Source organism: Amblyraja radiata, chromosome 19, assembly GCF_010909765.2.
Source record: "Amblyraja radiata isolate CabotCenter1 chromosome 19, sAmbRad1.1.pri, whole genome shotgun sequence".
In the NCBI taxonomy this organism is placed as follows: Eukaryota; Metazoa; Chordata; class Chondrichthyes; order Rajiformes; family Rajidae; genus Amblyraja; species Amblyraja radiata.
This window is the reverse complement of record NC_045974.1, coordinates 13007746-13019147: the sequence shown is the minus strand read 5'-3', so window position 1 is coordinate 13019147 and position 11402 is coordinate 13007746. Positions and strand designations below refer to the sequence as shown.

Below are 11402 nucleotides of genomic sequence, written 5' to 3'. Positions count from 1 at the left end.
CTACAAACCTGCACATCTTTGGCAAGTGGGAGGAAACCAGAGCAGCTGGAGAAAATCCATGTGCTCACAGGGAGAACGTACAAACTCCCTAGACAGCACCCATAGTCAGGATCAAACCTGGGTCTCTAGTGCAGTAAGGCAGCAACTCTACCGCTGTGCCACTCATGGATTGATGGGTTCTGATGGGTTCAAACCTCATCTCAGGTGCTCTGGAGTTTGTGCCTTCTCCAAGAAACCACACCGGATTCTCCGGGGTGCTCCAGCTTTCTCCCACACATCAAAGACTTGCTGATAGGTTAATTAGCTGCTATAATCTTCGTCCTAGCGAAGCTTGTTGGCAAGAGACTCAGAGAGCGTTTGATGGGTCTGCAGGAGACTAGATTATAGAAGAATAAGTGTGAAATGAGAATTCTCTGGCCACCAATTTGCCATTACCATGGACTCGATGGGCTGAATGGACCTCTTCCATGTTATAACATGTAATGCATGATCGGTGATGTTGCTGGCTTCCCAATGATGCAGTGAATGTGAGATGGACATTTGTTGTAGTTTGGGGTCCCCTCACAGGGGCGGCATGGTAGCACAGCGATAGAGTTGCTGCCTTACAGCGCCAGAGACCCGGGTTTGATCCTGACGACTGGTTCTGTCTGTATGAAGTTTGTACGTTCTTCCCATGACTGTGTGGGTTTTCTCCAGGATCTCCGGTCTCCTCCCACACTCTAAAGACATACAGGTTTGAAGGTTAAATGTGAATTGTTCCTAATGTGTATGATAGTGTTAGTGAAGAAAGGTAATGGAATGTTGGCCTTCATAACAAGAAGATTTCAGTACAGGAGTAAAGAGGTTCTTCTGCAGTTGTATAGGGCTCTGGTAAGACCACATCTGTAGTATTGTGTACAGTTTTGGTCTCCTAATTTGAGGAAGGATATCCTTGTGATTGAGGCAGTGCAGCGTAGGTTCGCGAGATTGATCCCAGGGATGGCGGGACTGTCATATGAGGAAAGATTGAAAAGACTAGGTTTGTATTCACTGGTGTTTAGAAGGATGAAGGGGCATCTTATAGAAACATAAAAAATTATAAAAGGACTGGACAAGCTAGATGCAGGAAAAATGTTCCCAATGTTTGGCGAGTCCAGAACCAGGGGGGCCACAGTCTTAGAATAAAGGGGAGGCCATTTAAGACTGAGGTGAGAAAAAACTTTTCACCCAGAGAGTTGTGAATTTGTGGAATTCCCTGCCACAGAGGGCAGTGGAGGCAAAATCACTGGATGGATTTAAGAGAAAGTTAGATAGAGCTCTAGGGGCTAGTGGAATTAAGGGATATGGGGAGAAGGCAGGCACGGGTTATTGATAGGGGACGATCAGCCATGATCATGATGAATGGCGGTGCTGGCTTGAAGGGCCGAATGGCCTCCTCCTGCACCTATTTTCTATGTTTCTATGTTTCTATGTTCTATCTCTGTTTTTAAACCGATGATTTCAAAGGGAGTTATTGAATAATTTCTTCCCAAGTAAATCTTCCATCATCTTTTTTTAAACTAGGTGCACAGCTGCTGCTTGATACAGACCGTTAAATTCCTCATGCTTTCTCAGCCATTGAACAAGATCACCGCTAATCTTTTAGCTCAGTCTTAATCAGTCTGAAGAAGGGTCCGACCCAAAATGTCACTGATCCATGTTCTCCTGAGATGCTGCCTGACCCGCTGTGTTGCTCCAGCACTCTGTCTTCATTTAGCTCAGTGCCATTTTCCAGCACTGATTCCATGCCCCTTGAATCCCCCAGAAATCTATCAATCTCTGAATTCTAGCTGAATTTTCAAAATTCACTGGGGGACAAACCAAGGTTTTGATTGTCTTGATCTATGCTTGTTGATAAATGTTAATAAATGTCTTTGGGTATTTTTAAACTGACAGATTCTTGATTAGTAAGGGTGTCAACGGCTATGTGGAGAAGGCAGGACTGAGAATGGGGTTGAGAGGGAAAGATAGATCAGCCATGATTGAATGGCGGTGTTGACTCAATAGGCCGAATGGCCTAACTCTGATCTTATGGCTTATGAACGTATATAAATTATAATTGTCATTGTCGTTGAACAAATCTGGTATATTTCCCTTACTTTAGAGCATATGTGACCCTGTACTGACAGAAATATTCACTCCTCACAAATACACAGACCAATCACATGACTACTCATTTCCCATTATAAGTGAGTTCATTTCATAAGTGATCGGAGCATCAACTCTACCCCCCCCCAGTCCATCATGGCTGATCTATCTCTCCCTCTCATCCCCAATCTCCTGCCTTCTCCCCATTAACCCTGACACCTGCACTAATCAAGAATCTATCTATCTCTCCCTTAAAAATATCCACTGACTTGGCCTCCACAGCCTTTAGCCCGGCTTTGAAATGGGTGGGGGTGAATTCAAAATTCATCTGTAGAAACATTATTCGTGTGAACGAGCAGTCAGTCAATGAAATGAGATTCCTAGGGAGACAGTAAAAGCAAGTGTTGGCTCATTCAATACACTATATAGTGATCTACACGCGTGTAGGTTAATTAGCTTCGGTAAAGATTGTAAATTGTCCCTTGTGTAGGATAGTGCTAGTGTACGGGGATCGCTAGTCGGCGTGGACTTGGTGGGCTGAAGGGCCTGTTTCCATGCTGTACAAAAACTAGAACTAAGATGGCTGGGTCCCAAAGTTCTCCATCAATGTGGCTTTCCGCACAACATGTCACTGAGAGAGATTAATCATTAGAATCCATCATCAATATCATGGGGAAAAAATCCACAAAGTGCTGGGGTTACTGAACGAGTCATGCAGCATCTTTGGAGAACATGGACAGGTGACATTTTGTGTCGGGACCCTTCCTCAGACTTAATCTCACATATGTTGATTCAGACAGCGATCTAAATCCTAATGAATTACATCATAATGCTTATTTCAAAATCTTTTTTTTTTTTTAATTCAGAAAAAATAACATACTTTATACGTTGTGCAGTTCTCGAAATCTTTGCCATCGACCTTCCAGAAACCCCCCCAATAAATCTCTGTTTGGAAGGGAGAGAAGGAAGTGGTGGGGGGGGGGGGGGGGGGGGGGGGGGGGATGCAGTGCAGATTTGGCATTGACCATGCCTGGGTCGGCCATACACCCTGGCCTGTGGCAGGAGCTTTCTTTTGGTTTGGCCTGTGGTCAGTTCTCTCTTCATGTCTGCACTGTAGCCAGCTCTGTTCAGGTGTGGACTGTCCCAGGTTGACTCTCGGCTTGTTTGTTAGGCTCAGGTCCTGTCCGTGGCCGGCAGACCCAGGGATGCCGAGAGGCTCATCAACCAGGTGGCAAGTGAAAGGAGCAACTGCCTGGAGTGCCAGCGTCTCTTGTCGGTCATCCACAGTAAAAGTGGGAACTTGAAAGAGGTGAGGATCATCGTTAAACCGTGCATGCACTCGTTTACCAGCGTATTAATGGAGGTGAACAGCATCTAAGCCTCTTTCTGGGGCTTTGTGATGTATATATATGTGTGTATATACATTTATATGTATAATACACACATAAATACACACGCATACATATATATATGCCTGTCTCTTTGGATTCTTTATTACACAGTTAATTTTATTTTTTTCAGTCGATAATCTCTCCTTTCACATTAGGCACTTGAAGCTGTGAAAAAAGCCGTCCAAATGAAGACCAAAGACCCAAAAGTGCTTGCAGAGCTATATTTTTCTGAAGGAAATCTTCTGAGGGAGCTGAACAGGCTTGATGTGGCCTTTGAGGTGCATAGTTTACCCAACTCTAAACGTTGCCAGTGCCACCCTTAAACTGACTTTAAAGAAATAGAATGTAATAATACAGCATGATGCATAAAATTAGGAATACATTCTGCAGTTATTGCTAATAGAAAGTTATATTTCTAGAGTGCCTTCTACAACCTTAAAAATCTCAAAGGTCTCCAAACTAGTGAATTTCTTTTTGGGTGCAGTTCCAGAATCATAGAATTTTTATGGCAAGAAAAATGTCCATTCAATATACGAGTATAATGCACTTGTATAATCTGCAGCCAAACACGTGTATACTGGCATTCACTCATATAGCTGCAGTGTATTGCAGTATATTGCAGTATAGCTGGAATGCATTGCAGCTATACAAGCTCGCTGCAGCTGCAGCTCTCTACAGCTTGACAAAGTCAACTGTGCATTCCTCTCCAGAGCTCTGCAAATTATTTCCTTACAAGTGATTATCTAATTACTTATTGAGCAATTTGATTGATTCTGTTTGTTCCATCCTCCGGGGCAGTTTCAGATTATCACCACTTTTATTTTCTTAAATACCTTATTTATTTTCTGCCCATCACTTTAACTCTGTGATCACTGCTCCTTGATACACCTGGGTACAGCTTCCCTTTCCAATCCAGTTGTGAAATTGTCCACCTCTGTCGTCTCTCTCTCCACCTCTTCTCCCAGGAGAACAAGCCTGGCCTCTCTTGTCCCCCTCATCCTTGAAACCATTTGGTAAATCTCTCCTGAAGCTTATCGCAGACAGGGTACATGTACAATTTGACATACACAGCTGTGTGGGAGGTGCAGGCGTCATTTTACGTCTCATTCAGGAAATGATACCTCAGGCTGTGCAGCATTTTTTTTTTATTGCTACATTGAAGCGTCAGCCCAGATGTCATTTTAACATTTCTAGAATAGGATGATCTCCTCATTCCCTGATCCAGAGATGAAAAGCTATCATTGACCTATAACTAAAGCCTCATTGAAGAATAATTGCCCGGAGATGCAAGAGAAACCTTCTCCAAATTTTCCGTCAAGCTGAAGCCGATTGGTTGTCTCCTCCTTTGGGTTAAGCCCTCTTCATCATCCTGGTCAGTGTTCCTACATGAACAGGAGTGAGTGGAGACATTGAGGAAGAAGAGGTTGAGAACCATTTGTGATGCCCCTTGCAGCTAAGCGACTCTTTCTATGTCTGGGCAGGTGGGGAAGGTGACAATATCAGCTGATATGGAGAGTGAGACAATAGATGTTATCAACTGGGAAATAATCAGTAGTTCCAGTCTCTCAGCCCAGCCACTAGGAGATGACATTTTAAAGATGGTAGAATGGGAATCTGTGAAATATCAGTGTACATTTCACCAAGAATAGACAACTGGTTTGACCGAGCTCTCGTGTCTGTGAGTTCAGAACATGTCCTCCTGTTGAGCCTTTAGCTGTGTTCCTGAAGTCTGTATTTTCTATCTGTTTTGAATACCCAGAGCTACAAGCAGGCAGTAGAGCTGAGCCCAGATCTGTCTCAGGCTTGGATGAACATGGGCGGCATCCGGCACATAAAGGTCAGTGGAAAATCACCCTGTCCCTCGATGGTGCCTCTTTTATCTCTAAAAGATTATGGTGGATAAGTAGAGAGAGAATGTTTCCACTTGTAGACCAGAGCATAATAAGAGCCCATCAAGATGTTCGTCACCACGAAATCCACTAAGGAATTTAAAAGAGTCTTCTTTATACAAGGGAGTGACTGAGGTAAATAATCTCCATGCTCTGTCAGGGGAGGCTGGACAACAAGCGAGGTGGAATGGGAAACGTAATGGTGATAGATTTATGGAAAGGTGGGAGGAGGCTGGAATGGGGCATACACACCAGCATTGACTGGTTGGGCCGAATGGCCTGTTTCTCTGCTGTACATCCTGTGCAAAAGCTGGAGATGGGGGTTGAAACAGATCACTTACTCTGCAGGCACAAGGAACTGCAGATGCTGTTTTACAAAAAAAGGCACAAAGTGCTGGAGTAACTGGGTGGGTCAGGCAGCATCTCGTGCAAAGCGGCATTCCCTTCTTCGGACTGATTGTCGTAGAAGAAGGTTCCCATTCCAAAACATTACCTATCCATGTTCTCCTTTGTTGCTGCCTGGTCTGCAGAGTTACTCCGGCATTCTGTGTCTTTGTTCACTCATTGTGTAACCTGTTTACTTGCAGCAGGCTGCTTTGCTGCTGATGATAGTGAACTGTGAAACATGACAGAGCTCTGCACTTTGAGGCTGCTCCTCCATTCATTACTATCATGGCTGATCCTTTCTCTTTTAGTTTGGTTTAGTTTAGAGATGCAGTGCAGAAACAGGCCCTTCGGCCCACGGAGTCCGCACCGACCAGTGATCCCTGCACACTAACACTAACACTATCCTACACAAACTAGGAACAATTTAACATTTGTACTAAGCCAATTAACCTACAAATCTGTACGTCTTGGGAGTGAGGGAGGAAACTGAAGATCTCAGAAAAAGCCCACACAGGTTATGGGGAGAATGTACAAACTCCGTACAGTCAAGCACTTGTAGTGAGGATTGAACCCGGGTCTCTGGCGCTGTAAGGCAATAGCAGTACTGCTGCTCCACCATGCCACCCTTATCTCACTGCTCTCTCCCTATATCCCTTGATGCCAATGTACTGGTGTACGGTCCCTTACACACTACGGTTGTTCTCGACTGTGCGGCCATATTTAAATCTGTGTCCTAATCCGGCAGGGGGACTACGTTGCAGCACGGGGCTACTACGAGAAAGCCCTGGAGCTTGTACCAAACAGCAAGATCCTGCGAGAAAACCTCAGCAAACTGGACCGCCTGGAGAAGAAGTTGCAAGAGGACAGGAGGGTGGAGCAGAGCCCTGGAGACCAAGGCACAAGTTGACAGAGGACGCTGGCTCTCCACTTTTACATGGCACGACAAGAGACGACGGTACTATGGTGCTCCTTGGGATGCCCAAGATGACTGAAACGAGCAAGGAATCGGTCTAGATGAAGAAAACAGGAAGGTATCGATTGTGTTACAGCTGGCATCTGCCGAGACTGATACACAACCAAAAGCCTACACTGCATTTGGGAATGACAAGCATCTGCACTTTGGGATTCAACTTCACAACCTCTTTTGTTTGGTGAAGCTCAACATGACAAAGCAACTCTGAAATTTAATGCAGAACCATTCAAATTCGCCTTCCTTTCAATGGCTCTTGTGCGTATTGAGTGGCAGATTCTGACAGTCTAATACAATACCTAGAAGGAAAATTTATCAAATGAAATCAGAAGTCGGAATCTAGCTAAAAGTGAAGAAATCCACTCTAGATTTTATTTTTCCTCCTTATATCAAACCGAGCTAGCAAAATGTCTGAGGCTTTGCTGGGGAAACTCAGCGGGTGCAGCAGCATCTATGGAGCGAAGGAAATAGGCGATGTTTCGGGCCGAAACCCTTCTTCAGACTTTGAACACTTTGTCTAATCCTACCAGGCGTTGTGAATAGCATGCAATGAAAACAGTCAGGGCACAGTATTGATCACAATGCATTGGATATTGATTGCAGTGTACAGTTGTGTCTGGGTTAACTCTCAGATCGTTTTCTTGTTTGAGAAAGTCAACATGAAATGTTAGCAGTGAGATCCAAGAGCAGATGCTAGTGTGGTGGATCACAAAGGCAGCAAAGGGCAAGTTTTGTTTCAAGAGTGAAAATAGGGAGTCTGCTTGGCTGTGGTAATGGTATCCATAGATTAGAGTGCTTATCTGATGCTGTGGAGCTCTGAGGCTGTGGGCCATTAACTTAATGTCAGCACTTAGATAGATGGCAGTATGTATATGGGAGTGTCTGAGTCCTGCTTAATGCAGGAATAGATCAATTTGACAGTTACTAGGAGCACCATCCTGATAGGCACTGAGGGAGACAACCCTTGTATCGTGGAAGCTAAAATGCAGAAACTGATGGGTCACCCTGGATAAATGTGTAATAGCAAACCAAATGGTCTTCCTGATCTTACCTGCCTGAGACAGGGGACCACAATATCAGATTGTTCACTCTTACAGTGGCAGAGCTCTTATGGATGTTACTACTTCTGTGTTGTCTTGCCAGTTTGAGCTTTCTCTCGCTGAATACGCAGAAAGAAATAATAATTATTCATTTAAATTTAAAAAACATGCCTTGGGAACTTGGGGAATCGGATTAACTACCATCCAGGTACTGCTGACCATTCTGTCTGTTCATGCAGAGTCATGCTTGTTGGCACGAGATTCATCTTGCATGGGTTGGTGTTTACCATCTTCATTACTCTCCAGTATCTCACACTGGGAGTGTGCACCTAGGTTAGTGTATGTAGATGGGGTCGACAGCAGAGATAATTTCTTAAACCTTGTATGGGCAAAGGGCTGGTTGTCCCTAAAGTACGTGATGCCCATAGAATGGCTAATGGCCGGCAGGTTAACAATGGAAAATGAAACTGGCCGAACTTGTTTTATTAAAAGGGGGAAAAGTTTACCGGGCCTAGATATCTTGTGGAAAATTAGAGGCATCTCGCGTGGAGTTAAATAGGTCTGTTTCCAATTTTTTTTTTTGACAAGTATTGGGAAAATGGAAAATTTGGTTCTGATGTCATTCTTTGAGTGATGCTTTTCCGTACGGTTCAAAACTGGAATGTTATGCTTAGTTTAGGGATGCGCACAGTGGCATTGTGTAGGTGAACAGTGTTTGTGGGTCTCCAGGCTTCATGCCTCCCCCCTCCCTTCACCCATCCCCCAGTTGCAAGATTTCCCCCACACATGGTCCTCCAGTCACTGGGAATTGGCGTCTCAGGCCCCCCCCCCCCCCTCCATCTGATCTACAAATACTTGCACGTTTACCGGAAGTCAAATCAACCATTCGTACAAGAGCACATAATGTAATTGTAATGTCGTGACGTTACCGAAGTGGCAACTATAGAAAAAAATAATCAATTGGCAGGTGAACAAATAATGACTATTGTGGGGTCATGGGGAAGTTAGATTTCTTACTTAATATGAAAGTGGTGACCCATGATCCCCGTCATTAGACGTATTATACTGCAAATCTCTCATGTATTTCTATTTTTACATAAGATGTATAATTTATTTATAAAAAATATTAAAGCCATAATATATTTAATTATTGCTTTGTATAGACATTTAATTGTGTGCAGTGTAAATATTAAATGCACTGACGGCGTTGATTTTAAATGCAAACATTTTATAAAACTGAAATGATAAACATAGAACCATAGAAACCGAAAATAGGTGCAGGTAGGCCATTCGGCCCTTCGAGCCAGCACCACCATTCATAATGATTGTGGCTGATCATCCAAAATCAGTACCTCTTTCCTGCTTTCTCCCCATATCCCTTGATTCCGTTAGCCCTAAGAGCTATATCTAACTCTCTGAGCACCGTACCTTTGGGAGGCTTTGTGCAGTGTGAAAGTTGTTGGAGACTGGTTTGACATTATTCGTTCTCATTGAGGTGAGATCCCTCCTCCCACGACTGCGAGGTAAATGAAGCTTTTCATCCAATCTGTCTGGGAATCTGTGCCAGCTCACAGTAATGAAAAATTACTGACTAATTCACTTTGCTTCCAATTTTGACTGTGGCTGGCCATTAGGTGGGAATGTGTTACCGTGTGACATATTAAAGTTGTATTAATGTCAAAACCATTAACTGGAAGACATTTAGAAAATACATTTACGTAAATAATGCAATGCTAATTGTGCAGAGATGGTTGTTAAATTTACATATTGCGGCAGATTGCATAATTATAAACTATTGATGCTAATGCTCCTGTGCACATTAATAAATAATAGAGAACTATGGTGCTTGGGACTTGACAGCTGATGATTGGAGAAGGGTGTAGACATGACAACGATGAGGCCAGGGACTTAGTGCAGCGTACGCATGCAGCAGTAGTGTTGCTACCTCTTGGTTGCAGGGCCCCAGGTTCAGTTCTAACCTTGGATGCTATCTTTTTTGGAGACTGCCTAGGTTAGAGTGAAGGGGGATGAGGGGTGATCTTATAGAGGGGTATAAAATCATGAGAGGAGTAGAATGGGTAGACGTACGGTCCCTTGCCCAGAGTGGGGGAATCGAGAACCAGAGGACACATGTGTAAGGTGGGCGGGGGGTGGTTGTAAAGGATAATACGATTCTAAAGGGGTAACTTTTTCACACAAAGGATGGTGGATGTATGGAATGAGCTGCCAGAGGAGGTAGTTGAGGTAGGTACTATCACAACATTTAAGGAACAATTAGACTGGTACATGGAAAGGACAGGTTTAGAGAGATGTGGGCCAAACGCAAGCAGGTTGGACTACTGTAGATGGGACATGTTGGTCGGTGTGGGCAAGCTGGACCGAAGGGCTTGTTTCCATGCTGCATGACTCTATGACTATGTTTCTGCTGGTTGCTTGAGCTTCCTCCACAACACCCCAAAGATGTACTTGAAGGTGAAGGTGACTAAAATATCCCCAGTGCGAGGCTGGAGTCAAAGTTAATGGTAATGTAAGAGAGGAGATATTGCAGAACCACATTGAAAATGAGGAGAGGATGAATGGGACCGATGGGCCAAATGGCCTCTTGTGCACATAAGTGTACAGAAGCAGACAAAGCTGAACATCTCAAAACAATGTCGTTTATAGTTAATGTAATAAAGATCTTTAAAACGCTGAAGCTATGACCAAAGGTTTTCATTTTCAGGTGGAAACTAAAAATCTAATCAGGAACTGAAGTAATTTCATTGCCATTTCTGGGTAAATTTGTTCAATCGTGTTCTTGGAGTGGTCTGTGTGGAGTTTGCATGTTCTTTTTATCGTACGGGCGTCTCCAGGTGCTCTGGTTTCCTCCCACATCCCAAAGACATGTAGGTTTGTAGGTTAATTGGCCTCTAGGTACAGCAACGTGATTAGTACGGGCGCCAGGGGTTATGGGGAGAAGGCAGGAGAATGGGGTTAGGAGGGAGAGATAGATCAGCCATGATGGAATGGCAGAGCAGACTTGATGGGCCGAATGGCCTAAGTCTGCTGCTATCATTGATGACCTTATGACCTAGTGTTTAGGGTGTGATTGTGAAATTGGAATAGCATAAACCTAGTGTCAACGGGTGATTGATAGTCAGTGTGGACTCGGTGGATTGAAGAGCTTGTTTCAATGCTATTCCTCTCGGATTTTATTGTGACATGTGGGATGGATTGGGGATGTGCAAAGATATGAGAGGGGGGGAGGGAGGATGGGAGTCAGTCCCAGTCTAGCCCACAACAGAAGTGGGAGGTGTTGTACAGTTTGATAGCTCCAGGGAAGAAGGCTCTCCTGTGGCGTTTTGTCCTGCATCTTGGTGGAAGGTGTTCCTCAGGTTGACCAGTGTGTCATGGAGGGGGTGAGATGTATTGTCCAGGATGCTCTGCAGTTTGAATTACGTGTCAGAAATCATATAACTATTTGAAGTGCAATAGGAAAGATATTTTCTTGTAATTATGAGACCATAACTTAAATACCATGAACAGTTTTGGTCTCCTTAGTACTTGTCTTACTTGACAGATGTGAAGGTAACACACTTGGTGAATACATGGTAGCATCTTTTAGAGAGTCAAAAATCAG

At 44.0% G+C, this 11402-nt stretch overlaps 1 protein-coding gene across 1 annotated transcript in view; it reads left to right on the top strand.

Moving 5' to 3' along the window:
• tmtc1 (transmembrane O-mannosyltransferase targeting cadherins 1) overlaps positions 1-7171 on the top strand; it is a 125687-nt gene extending 118516 nt beyond the window's left edge. The window contains exons 16-19 of the mRNA XM_033037705.1: positions 3278-3415; positions 3653-3775; positions 5257-5334; positions 6519-7171. Of these exons, the coding sequence (XP_032893596.1) occupies positions 3278-3415; positions 3653-3775; positions 5257-5334; positions 6519-6680 (501 nt within the window). The 3' untranslated portion in view covers positions 6681-7171. The remainder of the gene's footprint in view (positions 1-3277; positions 3416-3652; positions 3776-5256; positions 5335-6518) is intronic.
• The last annotated feature ends 4231 nt before the right edge of the window (positions 7172-11402 follow it).